General features: G+C 47.3%; 4 protein-coding genes across 7 annotated transcripts; 1 reads left to right on the forward strand and 3 right to left on the reverse strand.

Annotated features, from left to right (window-relative positions):
* Positions 1–71: 71 nt before the first annotated feature.
* LOC114774578 (uncharacterized) lies at positions 72–3,545 on the forward strand. 2 transcript variants are annotated; one of them, XM_028966369.1, is made up of 6 exons: positions 72–529; positions 1,641–1,803; positions 1,901–2,046; positions 2,489–2,621; positions 2,699–2,767; positions 2,872–3,545. In XM_028966369.1, exons 2-6 carry the CDS (start codon positions 1,645–1,647, stop codon positions 2,971–2,973), a joined length of 609 nt encoding a protein of 202 aa, XP_028822202.1. In that variant the 5' UTR covers positions 72–529; positions 1,641–1,644; the 3' UTR covers positions 2,974–3,545. The 2 variants fall into 2 exon arrangements, with proteins under 2 accessions (XP_028822202.1, XP_028822201.1); XM_028966368.1 differs by having other exon boundaries at positions 73–533.
* A 1,409-nt stretch (positions 3,546–4,954) lies between these two features.
* Positions 4,955–8,083, reverse strand: LOC114774579 (cell division cycle-associated protein 4-like). The gene is made up of 2 exons (XM_028966370.1): positions 7,764–8,083; positions 4,955–5,910 (listed from the first exon to the last, which is right to left on the reverse strand). Exons 1-2 carry the CDS (start codon positions 7,994–7,996, stop codon positions 5,247–5,249), a joined length of 897 nt encoding a protein of 298 aa, XP_028822203.1. The 5' UTR covers positions 7,997–8,083; the 3' UTR covers positions 4,955–5,246.
* Positions 8,084–11,615: 3,532 nt separating this feature from the next.
* Positions 11,616–13,544, reverse strand: LOC114774580 (probable G-protein coupled receptor 132). 2 transcript variants are annotated; one of them, XM_028966371.1, is made up of 2 exons: positions 13,416–13,544; positions 11,616–12,742 (listed from the first exon to the last, which is right to left on the reverse strand). In XM_028966371.1, the coding sequence occupies exon 2, from the start codon at positions 12,648–12,650 to the stop codon at positions 11,685–11,687; it is 966 nt and encodes a 321-aa protein (XP_028822204.1). In that variant the 5' UTR covers positions 12,651–12,742; positions 13,416–13,544; the 3' UTR covers positions 11,616–11,684. The 2 variants fall into 2 exon arrangements, with proteins under 2 accessions (XP_028822204.1, XP_028822205.1); XM_028966372.1 differs by lacking the exon at positions 13,416–13,544 and adding an exon at positions 12,980–13,073.
* A 1,305-nt stretch (positions 13,545–14,849) lies between these two features.
* Positions 14,850–20,028, reverse strand: LOC114774571 (pancreatic alpha-amylase-like). 2 transcript variants are annotated; one of them, XM_028966358.1, is made up of 12 exons: positions 19,542–20,028; positions 19,300–19,456; positions 18,400–18,627; positions 17,975–18,121; positions 17,226–17,423; positions 16,880–17,110; positions 16,669–16,802; positions 16,472–16,594; positions 16,290–16,389; positions 16,098–16,219; positions 15,896–16,021; positions 14,850–15,128 (listed from the first exon to the last, which is right to left on the reverse strand). In XM_028966358.1, the coding sequence occupies exons 3-12, from the start codon at positions 18,565–18,567 to the stop codon at positions 14,939–14,941; spliced, it is 1,539 nt and encodes a 512-aa protein (XP_028822191.1). In that variant the 5' UTR covers positions 18,568–18,627; positions 19,300–19,456; positions 19,542–20,028; the 3' UTR covers positions 14,850–14,938. The 2 variants fall into 2 exon arrangements, with proteins under 2 accessions (XP_028822191.1, XP_028822192.1); XM_028966359.1 differs by lacking the exons at positions 19,300–19,456; positions 19,542–20,028 and having other exon boundaries at positions 18,400–18,754.
* Between the last annotated feature and the right edge of the window lie 35 nt (positions 20,029–20,063).

The following is a 20,063-nucleotide window of genomic DNA, read 5'->3' on the forward strand; positions in this document are numbered from 1 at the left end:
GTGCGCCCTAGGTAGGAGCTTGCCCACGAATTGAGACGCGTCCGTAAATCCTTTAATATCCGCGCCCGGTAACTCGGTACTTGTGTGCAGTTTGTTTTTATAAAAATAATCTTATTAAAAGATTTTTAAATTAAAAAAAAAAAAAAAATTCGCGGCTTTTATAACTGTAAGTCGCATTCATCGCTGCGTGTGAGCGTCCCGGGCGAGACGCCGTGCGCAGGCGGGGCCGCTCCCGCGGTTCTCCTGTTGCGTCGGCCGTCCGGAGGTCATCGCGGAGCGGCAGAACCGGAAAAGCCGCCCCGCTCCCGCCGGAGAGGCGCCCGGCCGGCGAGTTCGTGTGGCGTGACGTTCTGATGGAGAACAGCTACGTTTCAGTAAAAATGTCCGGTTCCTGCGCGCAGCTGATGTGCTGAGGAGGAAGGGAGAAGCGTCCCGGTTTATGTCGGTGCAACAGGGCAACTGTCGCGGAGAAAGAAGCCCGAAAGAATCCCGGAGAAGTGAAGGACAGTGGCTCGGAGTTGGGGGAAGGGAAGGTATTTATTTCTGTTATTGTGTGTCTTGAAATCTGTATATTTTGTATTAATGTACAGTCCAGGCCAAAAGTTTGACACCTTCTCATTCAACCTGTTTTCTTTATTTTCATGGCCATTTACGTTGGTAGATTCTCACTGAAGGCATCAAAACTATGAACATACACGTGTGGGGTTATGTACTAGAGGTTGAGGTTGAAGTTTATTACATTATTTATATTATTATTATTATATGTACAAAGTACAGTGTACAGAGCACAATGAAATTCTTACTTGAATTCTTACCCCTCCCAGGTAGACAGAACATAGAACATGATACATAGAAGACATAGATGACAAAGTGCAGAAGCAATAAATAAATCACAGGAGGATATATCTAAGTTGCATAAGAAAGTGATTGTGCATAATTTAAGTGACAGTGCAGAGCATACTATGTGTTGTATAGCCTGATGGCACTGGGGTAGAAACTGTTTCTAAATCGTGATGTGCGTGTGTGAATTGTCCTTTTAGAGTCTCTTTTAGTTATTTCACCTTTTTTTGTTAAGTACAGAACTCCACATGTGTTCATTCATAATTTTGATGCCTTCAGTGAGAATCTACCAACGTAAATGGTCATGAAAATAAAGAAAACGCATTGAATGAGGAGGTGTGTCCAAACTTTTAGCCTTTACTGTACAGGTTAATACTGTGCAATAGTCTTAGGCACCAATACAAAGCAGTAAAAACGAAACCCATTTATATCAGCTGCAGGCATTGATCGAATTTTGTTGTGTTTGTTGCTGAATTTCATGAAACAATGTAGAGAAATTAGAGTCTGAGATGCAATACAATATTGTTCTCCATCTGTAGACTTTTGCTTTTGCATTCATTATTTAGTCTAGAGTCTAGAACCATCTCTACACATCAACATTATCACCACTTTCAAAAATTTGAATTATAAAACTTTCTAACTTTGTATATCAAGACAGACATGGCCTGTGAATATTCTGAGTAAATCTGATGTCGTCGTATTGAACGTTCGAGCTCCTGCACACCGTTCCACTCCCCATCTTGGTTAGGTGTTAAACTAGTTTTGCTGCGAATGGAACGTAATGTAACGTTCCACTACAGGCCAATGGCGTTGGATCGGATGCCTGGGGGACCCGAGGAACTCTCCGCCTGTCGTCGGGACGCGATAACCGCTCACGCGGACGGTGACTTTGGTGACTGGAGCGATTTCAGCGGGAAGCTGGGATGGGAGGGCGATGGAGACGCTCCTGATCTCCCAGCAGAGGTGTCCGTCGGTGCTAAGCTGCTTTCTTTAGCCTGTTCGCTGTTATATTTAAGCTGTTCTCAATAAAAGAAAAAAAAATGTCCTCTATTCCACGAAGAGCCGTGACGAGAGGAGCCATGGGACGCTTTTCCAGGAATGCTTCCGAGCTCAGGACGTAGCGGAAGACCGCGACGGAGCAGCCACGCTGTCGGAGATCCTGGAAAATCGTGCGGCAGCCACACCGCTTCCGCCCGCCGTCAGCAGGTGCACGGAGCTTCAAAGCTGCTTTTCTGTTCAGTCTGAAGAACATCATATGTTCGGAAATCGATTAATCTGGCAAAATCGAGCTCATTTGAAGTCAGAAGTGTGTTCTGGGGCTTTGTTAAAAGCAAGTTCTTTTTATCGTGTGTGTTCTTCTAATCAGTAGTTTCCAGTAGCATTTACCAGACGTCCTTATCCAGAGTTACAGGGACAGTCCACCCCCGGAGACACTCAGGGTTAAGTGTCTTGCTCAGGGACACGATGGTAGTAAGTGGGATTTGAACCTGGGTCTTCTGGTTCATAGGCGAGTGTGTTACCCGCTAGGCTACCACGACCTTGTTGTAATCAGGCCAGTCGGATTACTTGTGTAGGTCCGAACGAATGTATGACGTACAGAAACGTAGCCCCGCCCCTGTGGGTCCTGACGTCTTTGCCTCTTTTGCAGCGGAGCTGCTGAACTGTGGTGCCATCTGCTTTCTGCACCGCACACGCCGAGACTGTCGGGGCCGAAGCCGAACCCGCACTCCCACACGCGGCTGCTCCGGACGCTCCCGCTGGACGAGGCGGCCACCTCGGAGGTAGCAGGAAGAGACTCCGCCCTTTTTTCTCTCGCGCTGTGATTCCCCAAGCGTGACACCCTAATATTTCCTCCTAGGGCGTGACCCTCCCTGAGATGGACCTCGAAGAAAACGAGGACGCGCCACCTGCACTAATACAGACAAAGGTACAGGACACACACACACACACACAGACTTTTTGTTGCTCTCTAAGCTCTTAATGGAGTTGCCTCGAGCCCTGACCCCGCTGTCGCGCGCCCCCCCCCCGCAGCTGCTGGCACCGCCCCGCTGCCGAGACGCCCCGCCGTTCCTGTACCAGGTGTCGCTGCAGTGGCTGAGGCAGAGTGGCATCCACCGAAACCTCCTGCGCTGAAGCCCCGCCCAGGCGCCACTCAGAGGTCAAAGGCGCGGCACGTGGGGCCACTCGACCGCACTACTTGAAGCAATGTGAAACAAGCAAGCATGAGCAATGCACCTTTTAAACGTGACTATTTCGTAAAAATCGTTACTTTTATCAAACTTTGATCAACAGAAGTGCCTCATTGTTTTTAAATTATGTTTTTTTCTTCTTTTCTGATGCCAATATTATTATGTTTGAAGAAGCATTGAATGATATGAAGAGACGTTTAGTAAAATGTAGATCCAGCAACTTTGGATAAAAGTAAATGTCATTTTTGATTGATTGATTGATCGATCGATTCATCTACCCTGTAGCAGCTCAGATGTATCACATGCAGGTACATATTAGAGAACAGCATTTTCATGTTTTCATTTTAATCAAGTTCATAAATGTACAAAATGACAGAGTTTGTTATAAATAGTCAAAAGTTTTCTATAAAGGTTATATGAATTTTATCTTAATTATGGGGTTGAAAGCACAGAACACTGGAAAATATGCTGGACTGAGAAATGCTGCTCTAAATAAAATTATTATGCTTATTTATGCACAGTTTTTTGGCAGAATTATTTCTGACAATGACTAGACAGGTTGTAAAGTGAATCACAATAAAAAAACACAATCATGGCCTTAATACATAAATAAATACAGATTCTATATTATATTCATATTTCATAAACTGTCCCCATGTGCCTAGAAAGCAACAATAATATATAAATATGAAACAATCCTCTCACTGTGGAGCTTTGTAGTGCCTTATTGATTAATTATGATTGTCTCCAAAGCCCTGTAAACAGGCGCAGCGGACTGTTACCGGGGATGTAAGGCTGTTCTAGAGAGCAGGAAAACCCCCGAGAACCTGAACCTGAAGTCACACAAGCCCACGATGTTCACGCCGAAACGTTCGTCGATTGGCTACAGCCTGTTTCCAAAAGGAATGGGTGGGAGTCCGCCATTGCCACTTTTGCGTAATTGTTTTCTTGCGATTGTGTCCTCTGCGTTGTTGTAGAAGCCGCATGCTGCTCCGTGGAAAAGAACCAACCTTTTCCCTAGTTCACAGTTGCATTGCTTGGATTTTTTTTAAATATTAATTCTGTCTGCATGCGCCGCGCCTCCAGTGTTCTGTGGGTGTTTGGTACGGCAGTGGTGCTGGTGAACATGCGCCCTGTGCTGAGAACACAGTCCAGAAAGTGCTCTGTGTGAGTTCAAAAGTGGGGTTTTTAATTAGAAATGAAATAAGAAGGCACTTGACATAAGGCCACTCTTGTTGCGCCTGAGGCCGAGGAAGGTCAGTGTTCTAGTTCCTCGTGTTAAAGGAAAAGGGTTAAAGGTCCCCTATTATGAATTTTTTTTGCTTCTATGCTATGGGTTTTAGTGTTCCCCTAATACTATATCTGATGTCTCTAACACTGTATCAGCGCATCTCTTATTTTCAGAATTACTGCCACTTTGATCCAGTCCCAGGATGCACCGCTCTGTAGGTTTAAATGCTAATGAGGAGGAGAGAGGCAGGACGAGGAGGCGTTCGGGGAGCAGGCGCCCGGGGAGCAGTGTGTAGGGACGGTGCTTTGCTCAGTGACACCTCAGTGGCACCTTGACAGATCAGGATTTGAACCGGCAACCTTCTGATTACGGGGCCATTTCCTTAACCGCTAGGCCACCACTGCCCCCCGGAAAAAGGCAGTCGTGTCTGCCTTTTTCCAGAAAAAATAAAATGAACCCGCTGGTTCTTCAGAGTCTCGCGTGACGATACTTTAAAAAAAAAAACAACATTTGTGTTTATTTTTACATCCAATCACCGAGCAACTGCAATGCTTCACACGTTTGAAAGCCATGACAGTCGGTGGAGATCATGTTTTAGGGGAGGGTCGGGAAATTCTCTGGGTGGAAAAAGCATGAGAAACGGGAGGTAACCTTTCCCCTTATGACGTCATAAGAGGACAAATTCCATATCTGACCGTCTGAGCTGCCACTCTCTGAACGGCGAAGCAGAATAACCAAAGCTCTCTTTACACCTATCGACATTTCTAGCCACTACAGACCTATAGACAGGCTCGGGGAACTCGTATTTTCATAAGTGTTTACCCAAAACTGGCTTCTCCACTATCTGATGTCCCTGTGTTGCTCCTCACGCTGGAATAACACCAGTAACATTACTCCGGTTGTGTTTAGGGCACTTCCAATGTGAGCAGCAACACCGGGATGTCCAACCACACAATGGGTTGGAGTTCAGATCGTCTTCTGGTCCCTCAGGAGTCCACCAGAATCTCTATGAGGTTGTCCAGCTCAGTGGCATCAGGAAAGCTGCACAGCTGCAGGGCACTTGTTGGAGGGTAGGACACCAGCTGCTTCAGTCCCTCGTTGCAGTCACTGTGGAAAGCTGCCTGAATGGATGAGATGTCCGTGGAGTCGTACATCGACGTGTCAATGTCCTCGAAAATGTCATCCAGGGCCAGGTCGGACAGGTACCGTTGGGAGTTGTCAGACTCTGAGGACTCTGTGTCTTCTGAGGAGCAGGAAGACGGGGGCAAAGTGAAGGACAAGGGGATGAGCGACACGGTCAGCTCACCCTCCTGTGAACACCTGAGACAGGCGTCTGGGTCCTGGACGGCATTTGACACTCTGGCGATCTGAAGGGCTTGTTGGAGGTCGGCCTCTTCCTGCCGCATCTCCTCCTGGATCTGCCTCATTGTGTTGGCCAGGAGGACGGAGCGGCGGAGGCTGGGCTCGGTCCGTATCTGGCAACCCTGGCCGCTCTGCAGCTTGGCCAGACCCAGGCTGAGCACCAGTTGCCGCTGCTGCAGGTAGGCCAGGTATGACGCGCCCGCGGCACCTTCAGCGTCCGCGCCGCCGATGCCCAGCGCTCCCTCCAGGTACGCCCACTTTCGCTTCACTCCGCGACCCAACATGGATCTGAAACGGAGGACATCAACTAACTAACTAACCATTTACATTTATATTTGACATTTATTAGACACCCTTATCCAGAGCGTCTTACAATCAGTAGTTACAGGGACAGTCCCCCCCTGGAGACACTCAGGGTTAAGTGTCTTGCTCAGGGACACAATGGTAGTGAGTGGGATTTGAACCTGGGTCTTCTGGTTCACAGGCGAGTGTGTTACCCACTAGGCTACTACCGCCCAGGCTACTAACCAACTCGCATTTCCTCAAAACCTTGACTTGGTCACATGTTTGTCCCACTCAGTGACTTAATAGCCTGGTACATCAACCGAAGCAAAATAAACACTAGAACGAAGAGGCGGGATAGGTGTTGGAGCTGGTGTGGCTGTTACGTAAAACAGTCCAGCTTGTCTGAGGGAGAAGCAGCTGCCGCCAACTCATGTACGTCTGTGAACTTATACACGCGCGTTGGGTTTTTTCATTTCTGCAGCAGATAAATTGATTTTCAAAAATGCGAAATAAAACAGGCGCTTTTCTGCTCGTGCTTGAGACTGTATGCAACGTTTCAGAGTAAACCCCCAAACCCTTAGCCTATTACCTACGGCTTTCAGAAGTGTGAAAGTGCCTGATGTACTTGGATTTACACATGTAGTTTGACCCCTACTTTGTGAAAGTAGAGATTTCTAGGTTTTTGTTTAATGTTAACTTTAGTGGACAGAGTTCATGCCGGTGACGGGGGGCCTGCACATTAACTAATGTGCTAGTTAACCGGTCATCCAGTCTTATTTACCATCATATACAGTCATGGCCAAAAGTTTTGAGAATGACACGAATGCTGATTTTCACAAAGTTTGCTCCTTCAGTGTTTTTAGATCTTTTATTGTCTACCAACTGATCTTTTGTCAGCCGGTAGATGGGAGGAAGTTGTAGAAAGTCAACCATCACTGCAGTCGGGGCTTCATGGCAGAGTGGCCAGACGAAAGCCTGCATAGTTTGCTAAAAAAAACCTCAAGGACACCATGGGTGAGAAATAAAATTCTCTGATCCGATGAGACCAAGATAGAACTTTTTGACCTTAATCAAGTGTCCAATACAGTCCCAACAGTAAAGCATGGTGGTGGCAGCATCATGCTGTGGGGGTGTTTTGCAGCTGCAGGGACAGGACGACTGGTTGCAATCGAGGGAAATGAAAGCGGCCAAGTACAGGGATATACTGGACGAAAACCTTCTTCAGAGTGCTCAGGACCTCTGACAAGACAATGACCCAAGGAACATAGCTAAAATAATGGAGTGGCTTCACAAAAACTGTGCTTGAATGGCCCAGCCAGACTCCTGTCTTAAACCCAATTGAGCATCTCTGGAGAGACCTAAAAAATGCAGGTGAGAAAAACTTGTTGCATCTTTGCCAAATAGACTCATCCGGGCCCAATGCATCAGATTAGGTCAAAAAGGGCGCTTCTACTAAATACTGAGCAAATGGTCTGAATACTTAGGACAATGTGATTCTTCAGTTTTATTAATAAATCTGCAAAAATGTCCACAATTCTCAGTTTTTCTGGCAATATGGGGTGCTGTGTGTACATTAATGACGGAAAAAAATAATTACATAAAGTAACATAATGAAAAATTTAAGGGTCTTAATACTTTCCGTACCTACTGTATGCAAATTGCTATAATAAAAAAACGGCAGCAGACGAGCAAAACCAACATTTGTTCTCAAAACTCTTGACCACGACTGTACATGCAGGAGTGTTAGTAGCTCGTCTACGAGCCAGAGGACCACAGGTTCGAACCCCACTCACAAGAAAAAAAAATGTGTAAGTGTTAAAAAATGATCTAAGTGTTAAAGCAGCAGCTGCGCCTACCTTCCGCGTCCAGGACCGGCCGGAGTTTGAAAGCGCTCCCCTCCCCGCGGAGATGCATGCTTGTCGACGTCGCTGAAGACGCGCTCCTTCTCCAAACGACACACGGGCGCGGACCGACGTAGCGCGTCAAAGCCGTGATTTGTTTTGGTCGTGTGGAGGGCGGGGCGAGGGGCGGTCCCGAAGCAGCGGAAGGGCGGGCCTTCTGTCACGTGACCCGAGGATCCGGCGCCCATTGGCCCGCCCTGTGCCCGGCGCGACCGCCCCCCAGCCAGAGGAGGCGTGGGGGCAGAGCCGCGTCGCCGAGATCACGGGGCGCTGAATGTGTGAACACGAGGGCTTCGCCGAGTGGAAGGCTGGGAGAAAACGGCGAGAGCTTCTTAAGGTTCAAAACACACTTTACGGGGAAAAAATGCTTTTTCCAATAGGAGACGACCCCGCCTGGAGTGCTCTACACAGCTCCCAGTTCCCCGGCTCCAGAGTTTAATGTCGGATGCAGTGTGTTGTTGGGTTGATGCCACCTGACCCCCGTGCCTGAAGAAATTCGTAGATTTACGTGCCTTGCCAGAGAGTTCGACGTCGGCGTATGCGACCTGACCGTCACGTGTCATGGCGGAAGAGATTTTATTATTTTTTTTGCCGATGTCGAAAATACAACCAGTAGTTAGTAAAACCAGTGTGTTTTACTCCATAGCAAGACACCGAAGGATATAACTAGATGGTACGGACATCTTGCAGCAGTTAGTAGATGGTCGCAGATTCTGTAGCGTTAGTGAAGACGCGAATTTAAATGCTCCTTAACCTTTTTTTCCAGTTGAAATGTGTAAGTTAACTACAGATTCGTAGTATAAGTACATAATTAGAGGTTCTCAGTGGCTCCTTTCAGCCACTTCGCCTGCTTTTTTCTGCCCAGTTACAATGAGGCTGTGCACCGGGATTCTTCTTTTTCTTATTCTTCCTTTGCTTAACATTGCTTTTGTTGTTAGTATGAAGCCTTTTCTGCACGTATGTGCAGTAGGAAATAGGTTTACTGCTACTTGGTAAATTACATTAGTTGACCTGGTGGTGGCGCTACAGCAACATCTTTTACCTGTGGGCTACACACAAAACCTATTCCCTCCTCCTGATGTCCTTGCTGGCAGCCAGTAAGAATGGACTGAACTGCAAAATCGGAATAACCAAAGCCACTCTTCATACACATCACCATTTCTAGCCACTGCCGGACCGTAGACAGCCTAGGGGAACTCGTATTGATGTTAAATCACCTCACAGAGTGAAGTTTTCACGTCATGGGACCTTTAGGAGAGAGAATTTCACATTTAAGCAATGGATGGAAAGCCCTGACAAAGGTCACCGAGCTGATGAGAGAAGGGTCTTGAAAAACACACGATGAGAAAGACTGGAAATTTCACACATGAACACAGCACAACAGTTACCAAACCCGTCCCCTCCACGTTTTGGATTTCACCAACTTCAAAATATTTCATTATATCTAAAACTATTTTTCATCTATGTTACTAATCAGATGTGATATAGAGAATTCTATATATATGTAGAGATATAGAGAATAGTCAGAATTATAAATTATAAATTAGTGGCATACTTATCACCAAAAATATAGTGTAGTTCATGACTTAAGCAAGAGGACATTGCTATTTCTTGGCCTGGAAAAGTTACCTGAACGTGTTTGGCACCCGAACATTTGTGTGATATAAAATGCTGAAGTGAGATATTGATGGTTACAGTCAGGCTGGTGCGAAGGTTTCAGCAGACAAAGTGCTGCATCCTGTTTTGTCTCCTTTTTTTGTCTCCTATTTGACACTGTGAACCTCAAAAACAAGCGTGAAAAGCGGCTAAAAATACATGTGTGCGAACCGAGAGCTCATTGCAGGTCAAGACTAACTCAGCATTGTCTTTGTTTAACATATGAATTCCGTTCTGATCAATGGTATTAAACAAATAGCAGACCATTAGATAATTTACTAGTGATTTAGTTGTATTAATTTCTCACTGATTGATTTGATTACTGTGCCCCTCAGAATCTCCTTATTCATGGATATGAAAATCCGAATTCTCATTATCTTTAACCGCCCAGACCTAATCAGGGCCATGGTTGCCGGAGCCTTTCACTCACACCGGAAAGAGAAAAAAAAAAAGTGACAGTGAAGTGATTGTCATTGTGAAACACTGCAGCACAGCACACAGTGACACAACAAAATGTGTCCTCTGTATTTAACCCATCACCCTTGGTAAACAGTGGGCAGCCATGACAGGCGCCCGGGGAGCAGTGTGTGGGGATCAGTGGCACCTTGGCGGATCGGGATTCGAACCTGCGACCTTCTGATTACGGGGCCGCTTCCTTAACCGCTAGGCCACCACCGGCAACAAAACAGGTCATCTGTCAAAAGTGGAACAGACAAGTCGCCAATCCAAGTCATGGAGAGAGCAAGCTCTGCACACACGAGGTCTGAGCCAGGATTCGAGCTCCCAACCTTGGAGGCCACAAGCAGTTCGGCTCTTCAGACGAGAGATTACGCGGACTGCAGCGGCATCATGGAAAGAAAACATACTGAAAACATTATGAAATTCACGCGAGCAACTTATCTGTGTGGTTTCTTCTTTCTTTTTTCCCACCAGACATTGTGCGGCAGCGGCGGCTCTAGCAACTTCCTGCGTGTGCGGCTACGTGCTGCTCCGTGTGACCTACAAACCGCAAGAAATCCGATGCCAAACGGCTCGCTTTTGATGTCGCTGATCTGGGCCCATCACACAAGGTTCATGATGAGCCAGACACTGGGTTTTATGTTACCCGGGTAAAAAAAAAAAACGGTTTTGTCCTATTTTGAAGTGTGAATAATTCATTTAAATCAATCTTGAATAATCCTTAAGACTAAAGCTTGTGATGATAGTTAAAACTATTACAGCGAGAAGTGTGGGAGAGCGCTGCGTTAACAGCCTTCATTTATCTGAACGCGGCAGGAGGTGTGGGAGGACTGGGAGGGGCAAAGGGGGAAGCGGTGGCCTAGTGGTTAAGGAAGCGGCCCTGTAATCAGAAGGTTGCCGGTTCAAATCCCCATCCTCCAAGGTGCTACTGAGGTGCCACTGAGCAAAGCACCGTCCCCACACACTGCTCCCCGGGCGCCTGTCATGGCTGCCCACTGCTCACCAAGGGTGATGGTTAAATGCAGAGGACAAATTTCACTGTGTGCACCATGTGTTGTGCTGCTGTATATCACATGTGACAATCACTTCACTTTCTGAGAGGGAAAAAGGAACAGACGAGAGAGGGGTCTTCGGGCGTGGGACGGTAACATCAGCATCTAAAATGCAAGGTGGGCAAGGGCAGGTCCAACAGGGGTGGTCGGGCAAAAAGGCAGAAGGAAAAACGGGGAAAAACCACAGTGATGATTCAAAATGGCAGCCGAGTATTTATTTCTACCTTGTCTGCTTCCGGGCGGTGGGTCAATCAAAAATGATTGATTTTTGAAATTGAATTTTCTATTTTCATGTATTTCCTGGTGAGCTTTTCCACTCACGTGATCATATTTTGCACTTTTGTGATGTTACCGGCACCCTCCATTGAGTTGTAATTGGAAATCCTGACTGTGTTTTAGCAAGTAATAAACTGTGTTCAATATAGTAAAGATACGCCAAGGTGCCACTGAGCAAAGCACCGTCCCCACACACTGCTCCCCGGGCGCCTGTCATGGCTGCCCACTGCTCACTAAGGGTGACGGGTTAAATACAGAGGACACAATCAGTTCACTTTTCACTTTTAGTATATTGTTTAGGGGACATACATGGGCTCTAGGACGTCATTTCATAGCTCGTATTAGAAAATGTAGCTAGACGCAGTAATTGCGGTGAATTTAATTTTTTTACATCTTATGATTTTCTTGTAAAATATAAAATCATGACAATATTTTATTTTCCATTGCTGGCCTGCTGGCTGCTGTCCGTGAGCCGAGGCCTCCAGCTCCCCCCGGTCCGGAAGCTGGACAGCCCTCTCCACATCTCCTGGCGGACGTTGTCGCTGGCCATCACGTACAGGATTGGGTTCATGGCGCTGTTGACGGTGGACAGGCCCAAGGAGATGGTGTACGGTGTGTAGATGCTGTTCTCAAAGTGGCACTCCTCCACCACGGCATGGAAGCTGATGGCCCGGATCAGCAGGATGGTGTGGTACGGAGCAAAGCACACGAGGAAGAGCGCGATGATGGCCAGAGCGAGGCTGCGCACTTTCCCCTTCTGCCAGGGCTTGAGTCCTTCGCTGGCCTGGACGTTGACGAGGATGCCGCGGTTGGTGAAGACCAGGACGCAGAGCGGGAGGAGGAATCCGATTACGAAGCGGGCGTAGTTGAACCCCGTCACCACGGCCGTGGCCTGCCCTGGTTCGAAGCACCGCCGCCGCGCCAGGTCGCCTTCCTCCATCGTGAAGACTGGAAAATGTCCCAGTGCCACGACCGCCACGATCAGCAAGGTGACAGCGCAGGCCTGCTTCTGCTTCCTCATCCCCCGGGACTCCACCGCGTAGACCACGGCCACGTAGCACAGCAGGAAAATGCTGATGTACATGTTGTTGAAGAAGACGTACCCCGTAACCTTGCACACACCCGGGGTCCACGGCCACTGGTGGCCCGCGGCCACGTAAATAGTCCAAAGGGGCAGGGTGCATATGTACATGAGGTCGCACACGGACAAGCTCAGCAGGTAGATGGCCAGAACGTTCTTACGCCGCACCTGTAGGAAGGTCATGTAGACGGTGAGCAGGTTGGCGGGCAGCCCCACCGCCGTCACCAGGCTGTACAAGGCCACCAGCGGAACGCGGTCCTGACTGTAGGGGGGCGTGCAGTTCGGCCCGGCCGTGGCTACTGTCATGGTGCCCTCCATGGACGGATGGACGGACGCTGATTATTTCATGATGAAGCAAGTTCACCGACGAACAACCAGACTTTCTTCTACCGGCAGATTTCCTCTCGGCTCTAAAAAAAAAAAAAGAGAGTTGTAGTAGTAGCCTAGTGGGGATCCAGGTTCAAATCCCACTTACTACCGTCGTGTCCCTGAGCAAGACACTTAACCCTGAGTGTCTCCAGGGGGGGACTGTCCCTGTAACTACTGACTGTAAGTCGCTCTAGATAAGGGCGTCTGGTAAATGCCGTAAATGTACATGTAAAAAACCCTGGTTCTACAGGACAGAATCGAACGTCAGCAAAGTTCACCTTTAAACCTTCTTCCTACGCTCAGTCGCACAGCCCAAGCAGGTCGAGATGCAGAAACTGCCTGGAGATGTTCAGCGTTCATGAAGTTTGCCTGTCACTTCCTGTGGTCGCCCTATTGCAATTTCAATGACACTCCCTTTTTTGGACAAAGTGGGAAATTACTCGAAAATGAGTTGTAATATTTTGTGCTCTTGAAAAGAGTTCAGTTTTACAGATGAATGTTAATGAAAAAAGAAACTGCCCACGCCCTAAAACTAATGATCAGGACCGTGGAAAATACGTCTTGTTAGAATGTAAGGCTATTCTGCCCCTTGGTGAGTAAAAATGTGATAAATCGGCAGCATTGTGCCATGCGATCAGCATCTGTATTTGTGATAAATGTCCCGCATTGGTGGTTTGATGGTGGAAAGTAAGCAAATTCATGTTGGGATCTCACCTTTCCGTGCAGTCGCCGGGGGTCACTGCTCTGCGCCTCGCGCTGCTGGGGTGTCTGATTCATTGTGAGCATCTGACACGTGGCGCGGCTGAGACACCCGTCTCCCTCCGGCTTGCGGTTTTAATCAAGGCACCCAAAAAAAAAAACACCAAATGATATTTTTCCATTTTGTTTTGGGGGGTGTGGTCGAAAATCTGTGTATTTTACACAAAAGGGAAGCTTTCAGAAAAGGGAAGCAATGCCACGTTCTGCACAGAAAGGTGACGGTTAAGAAACGGAACCACAACCAGCATTTCAGTTTCCAGAAATGAGTGTGAAATAAAGAGAGAAGGAAAAGGCCCGTTACGGGGCGTTGTTTGATCGAGAACAAAAAAAAAAAAAAAAACAGTCAGAACCATCTGCCCACTTTATACCTTCAGTTCAAAGGTTACTACGTCTGCAGTTCATCATTTACATTTTACATTTACAGCATTTATCAGACGCCCTTATCCAGAGCAACTCACAACCAGTAGTTACAGGGACAGTCTCCCTGTCTTGCTCAGGGACACAATGGTAGTAAGGGGGATTCGAACCCGGGTCTTCTGGTTTATAGGCGAGTGTGTTACCCACTAGGCTACTACCACCCCCTAGTACATCATCTTCATGGGTTTCAGGGCGCGGTTCCCTACTGCTGACCACCGCTGTGCATGTGTTACAATGAAAGTTACAGTCACAGCCGCAGCGGAAATGGCTTTACAGCCAGGGTGTCCGGACTTCCACTTTTCCCTGGACCTGGAAATCGGGTCCGTTTCCATAATCGTCCGGGTTTTTGAGCTGCCAAAACATTTATTACACGTGCAACCTACACTCCCGCTCGCACTGGTGAAGTGATTGTCATTGTGATACACAGCAGCACAGCACACAGTGAAATGTGTCCTCTGCGTTTAACCATCACTCTTAGTGAGCAGCCATGACAGGTGCCTGGGGAGCTGCCTCAGTGGCACCTTGGCGGGTCAGGATTCGAACCGGCAACCTTCTGATCATGGGGCCGCTTCCTTGACCACCGCTGCCCCAACTAGGTACTAGTGGAATTACTACTTGCACCAGCATTGATGGTACCAGATTTTCACAGTGAGACACGTGTGTGTAAAGTGAAAATCTTCCCTAACCACAGTGGCATTTTATTTCTTAGAAAAGAAGAAAGTGAAGTGATTGTCACATGTGATACACAGCAGCACAGCACACAATGCACACAGTGAAATGTGTCCTCTGCATTTAACCCATCACCCTGAGTGAGCAGTGGGCAGCCATGACAGGCGCCCGGGGAGCAGCGTGTGGGGACGGTGCTTTGCTGCCTTGGCGGATCGGGATTCAAACCGGCAACCTTCTGATTACGGGGCCGCTTCCTTAACCGCTAGGCCACCACTGCAGCATGCTCAACACACAAGTCACAAATGTAAGAAAAATTGCTTTTAGTTCGTGCCTGCTGCACGAGACAACATGAGAAACGACAAGCACGATGTACATTTTATTTAGTTGAACATTCACAGCTTTGAGTCGGCGTGAATGGCCATGAACGGATCCTCTGCCGAGTTGCTGATGCTGAAGTGGGCGCGCCCGTCTCCGCCGACCTGCACCTGCTTCCCAGTGCACCTTCCGCCATCTTTGTCCCCAGAGATGACATCGCAGTAGGTGCCTCCAGGCAGGCCAGTGTTCAGAGAAGCGTCCAGGTTGCTTTATAAAAAAATAAAACAGTCAGGCTGTCAGAAGACCTCGATCCCCACTTACTACCATCGTGTCCCTGAGCAAGACACTTAACCCCGAGTGTCTCCAGGGGGACTGTCCCTGTAACTACTGATTGTAAGTCGCTCTGGATAACAAATGTAGACTTTTTAGTGAACTAGGTGACATTCACAATAAAGAAAGTCAGGCCATGTGCATATAATCATCTACTGGGCAGCGGTGGCCTAGCGGTTAAGGAAGCGGCCCGGTAATCAGAAGGTTGCCGGTTCGAATCCTGAGCCGCCAAAGCTGAGCTGCCACTGAGCGAGGTACCGTCCCCACACACTGCTCCCCGGGCGCCTGTCATGGGCTAAAAAGCAGAGGACACATTTCGTTGTGTCACCGTGACAATCACTTCACTTTTACTACTGAAGCTGCCCTCGGATGTGCAGACATGTCTTGGCTCCACTGCTTGATGGCGGTGACCCAATGCTCGGGCAAACATTGCAAGTACGAGAAGAAAAAATAAAAACGATCCAGATGTTCCAAAAGTTTCATGTTCATGTACCAGGTTTGTGCATAATTTTGTATAAGTGATATCCCATTTAATTGCTATTAGGTTATCAGTCTTTTATATAGTCTGTATGAGTGTTACATAAATGTCTATTTATAAGGAAATAGACATATTTTTCAATTCTTTATGCTTTAATATATGTGGTTTGTAATGAAAGAGTTTTTCATGTAGGTTCAGTGTGGAAGTTTGTTTAATGATGACTTACTATTCATCATTGTTGATGACAATGAAGCCACGGTCTCCGCGTCCAAAGGCAATCTGGTTGCTCCCGTTGTCCCACCAGTTGGCGAATGGTTGGCCGTTCACCACATTGCGGAAAATGGCCATGTTCCTGCAGGCGGTGGACAGGCAGTTGGGGTCGCAGTAAAAGCCGCCAGGTGCGTGAAGGCAGGACGCGCGGGCCTCACCTGATCTGACGCCACCTGTGCTCGCAGACCCACCCGTCACCACAGGTGGAGTCGGGGTTGATGGGGACAGGCTTGGTGCTCCCGTCTGAGTAGCTTGGGGGGCCGATCCAGTCGTTCTTATCCTGCAGGAAAGCTGCCGGGTGAGTGCCGTTCAGCGTCACGTTCACAGCTGACTGGTTTGCGGCTTTTTACCTGCCCGTTGACGATGTTCCGGTCCCAGCGGAAGCTGGACATGACCCTGGTCACTCCGTAGGGATGAGCCAGCATGAGGCCCACACCCATCTTGTACAGTCTGGCCGTGAAGATAACCGGATGCATCAAAATAATCCCCAGAGTGATGACGCATGGGTGAAGCTACAGATTCCAACACCAACCTGGCGTCCCAGAAGGTCAAAATGGAGGCGCCGCCAGCTCCATGTCCTCGCTGATTGTCGTGGTTGTCGACGAACACCAGGGCTTTGTCAGACGGCATGAAACTCCAGCCTTCACCCCAGTTCCTGCAAAGAAGCCCAGCTAATGGCTCTACAACGAACAATTATGAGCACTTTAAACATAATTCATGCGCACTCACTTTAAATAGCTCAGCTTCTGGCCGTTCCACCTCCTCATCACCTCTCCCAGCTTAGCTCCATACTTGAATTCCGTCACCCGACCCAATCCGGTGTATTCGCCTGACGTGATGGGCTCACCACCGAGATCAATAACCTGGAAAAGCGAGGTCATGCACGTCATGGCCACCCTGAAAACGACCCTCCTCTGTCGGAAACGCGGGAACACGGCACCTCTTGGTAGATGAACGGCCGCGAGCCAGCGGAGAACCACTGGGTGTTGAGGTTGTGCAGCTTGCCGTACACGACCTGCAGGTCCCCGGGCCACATGTGCTTGCAAGCATCCACCCTGAATCCAGCCACGCCCATGTCTACGAGCTTGTTCAGGTAATCGGCCGTTTTGCCGCGGACATAGTCCTTCTCCAAAGCCAGGTCCAGCAGGCTGACGAGACGACAGTCTCTCACCTGCGGACACAAACGTAAAACCACTGTGGAAGAGGTAGAGATGTTTTTCCCGCAGTTCATGCACCTTTTGCTTGAAGTGTGGACCACGCCCATGAAATGCGGTATTAAGACATGCCTGGTAAATGTCGTTGTAGTTCTCGATGTTTCCACTGCCGGTCTTGCACTTGCCGTCGTTGAAGTCCAGGCCGGAGTACGGGACGGAGGGGAACTCCTTACTGTTGGCGTTGAAATATGTGCCACAGCTGGAGTGAGTGCCCGCTCCTCCCCCTGAGCCGCACATGTGGTTGATCACCACGTCCACGTAAATGTTCACCTGCGGAACACCATTTTTGATCCAGTGTGGTTTAAATACATATACAGGTTTCAGCCAGTAGTGAAATTAATGAAAGGTTTTTCTTCTAAAGGTGTAAAGCCCACAAATAGTGGGCTGATGAAAAAGTGTGTGGTAATAATGTTGACGTTGATATGCAGAGATCTTTCTAGATGATCTGGTTGTCGGTCTCTCCAACCTCTGCAAATTAATGAATGATCTCTTACAAGCAAAAGTCTACAGATGGAGAACAATATTGTTCTGCTGCTCAGAGAACAACAGGGGAACAGAGTCTCCTTCTCTATGCACGTCATGCCACTGTTTCATGAATTAGGCAAATCAGTATTAGATCAGTGCTTGACATGGGTTTTTTTTGGTTACCTTACCAAAGTACCTTACATCTTAGATAAACAGAGCTTTGGTTTGTGTTTTGCACAGTACTATACATATATACATATATATGTATGTATATGTATATGTATGGTGGTGTGTGTGTGTATACACACATATATATAAATCCAGTCTAATGTAATACCGCGTTCATGCGTTCTCACCCCAACGTTGTTGCATCTGGTGATCATGTCCTTCAGCTGTTGTTCGTTCCCCGATCGGGAGCAGAGATTGTAACTAATTGGCTGGTATCTCTGCCACCAGGGCCTCCAGGGGTCGGAAATGACAATGCTCTCGCTCGGTGGAGAGATCTGCAAGTTCGTGTCATGCAGAAGAATTAAGCAGGAACACGGTGGTGCTCAATGTGCGAAGCAGCAGTGGCAGACAGAAAGGCGCCGCTGCCCACAACATTACAGGTCACAAACTTATACCACGACTATAATTTATGAATATGCATATCCAATCTGGTTTGCAAATTTGAATGCTTTCATATAATATGTATATTATAAAATAACAACAAAACTACTGAACAGAATAGGCCTCTCCATAACTACAGGAGGTATCTCCAGGAGGAGATATCTGCACACACCTGAACTCCACCGTAGCCGTTGGGCGCCAGGTAACGCTCGCACTCTGCAGCTATGTCTTCCCATCGCCACTCGAACAGGTGAACAATGGAGGTCCGTCCCTCTTTCGTATGCGGGTTGTGCTGGGCCAAGCTGAGCCCCAGAAGGGCCGCCAAAACCAGAAGCTTCATCTTCCACTCGCTGTCAGCGCCGACTCCCGCGGCTTCACTTTCACTATATATAGACAAGGGCTGAGACCAAAACACATCTTATCTCTGGCAGGGATGGAGTCACAGATGCACATGACTTGTTATTTCCCACTATTAACCAATGCAAATTATATAAGCATTCTCAGAATATTACAAACTATTCATAACTGCTGGAGACCAGTCAGCTTGCCTTGCAATTTGTTACAATGCACGTACAATTTAAATATCGTTCTTGTCGTGGGTTTAATTAAGCATAATTAAAATGTTTAAAAAACTAAAGAAAAAAAAAAGCTACAAAATGCGTGGCGTTTTACCAAGTGGTAGAAGAAGCAGCCAAACAGTGTTTGCTTTTCTTATGCAAGAGATTACACAAGCGCAGTTATCAGTTTTGTCAGCTGTCCTTGACTATTTTACATTCCAACAGGCTTATTTTCTTTATATTTTTGTAACTATGAATCGCACATGTGATGCATTACTGTGCCATTAAATCAGAATCTTTAAGGTAAATGGAAACTCCTGAATTAAATCAGTGTCCAGAGGAAAAGGTCTACCACGATACAACTCTACACCTTCTGATGCTCCTCTTAACATGTGTAGTGCATTCATTTCCTGCACAAATTACTAGTTAATTTATTTAATAATTCCCATTAATCAAATTGACAGAATCAACAAAATGCACATTTGAGTCAAAAAAGAAAAGCTGAGCTCTCTTACCTCAAAGGATCATTTATAATAAGAACAGTGCATTTATTTCATAAGTATGAAACAAAGTTAGTGGTCCAAACTGGGCTGGAGTGTTTTTACTTCCAGAGGCAGGAACGCTGTGAAGTGGACGCCAGGAAAACAAACACTGTCCCGGTTTCGTGGTGGACTATGAAGAAGACATAATTGGGGGAATTTATTCATATATGTTCATGAGCTGTATATTATACGTATCCCATACTGTAGTGGCTTACCAAATAAAAGAGAGTGGGAGATGCACACTCGCCCGTGAAGCAGAAGTCCCAGGTTCGAACCCCTCTTACTACCACTGTGTCCCTGAGCAAGTCTCTTAATCCAGAGCGTCTCCAGGGGGACTGTCCCTGTCACTACTGGTAGTAAGGTGCTCTGGATAAGGCCGTAAATGTAAAACTAACGTCCACCTCATAGTTTACAGAATATTGATATTTCAAAATATAAAATATTTCATTTTATGCATGGCAGTATATGCACGTTATTAGTTGTTGCGATGGCCAGTGTGATTAATGTAAAAATATGAATGTCCTCCCTTCTACATTGAGCCTTGGCGTTAGCGCCCCCTTACGTCACATATATATACCATAATTAGACCGTATGAATATACAATGTTGCTAAAAGAGGACATTTTGGAATATTTTGAACACACCACATACGTGTTGATGCCCAGCCTGGTCACCCTTCTCAGCCTGGTAGTTACATGATCGAATGAAAAAAAATCCTCCGTGGGACTTTTAATTTGA

Source organism: Denticeps clupeoides, unplaced genomic scaffold, assembly GCF_900700375.1.
Source record: "Denticeps clupeoides unplaced genomic scaffold, fDenClu1.1, whole genome shotgun sequence".
NCBI lineage: Eukaryota > Metazoa > Chordata > Actinopteri > Clupeiformes > Denticipitidae > Denticeps > Denticeps clupeoides.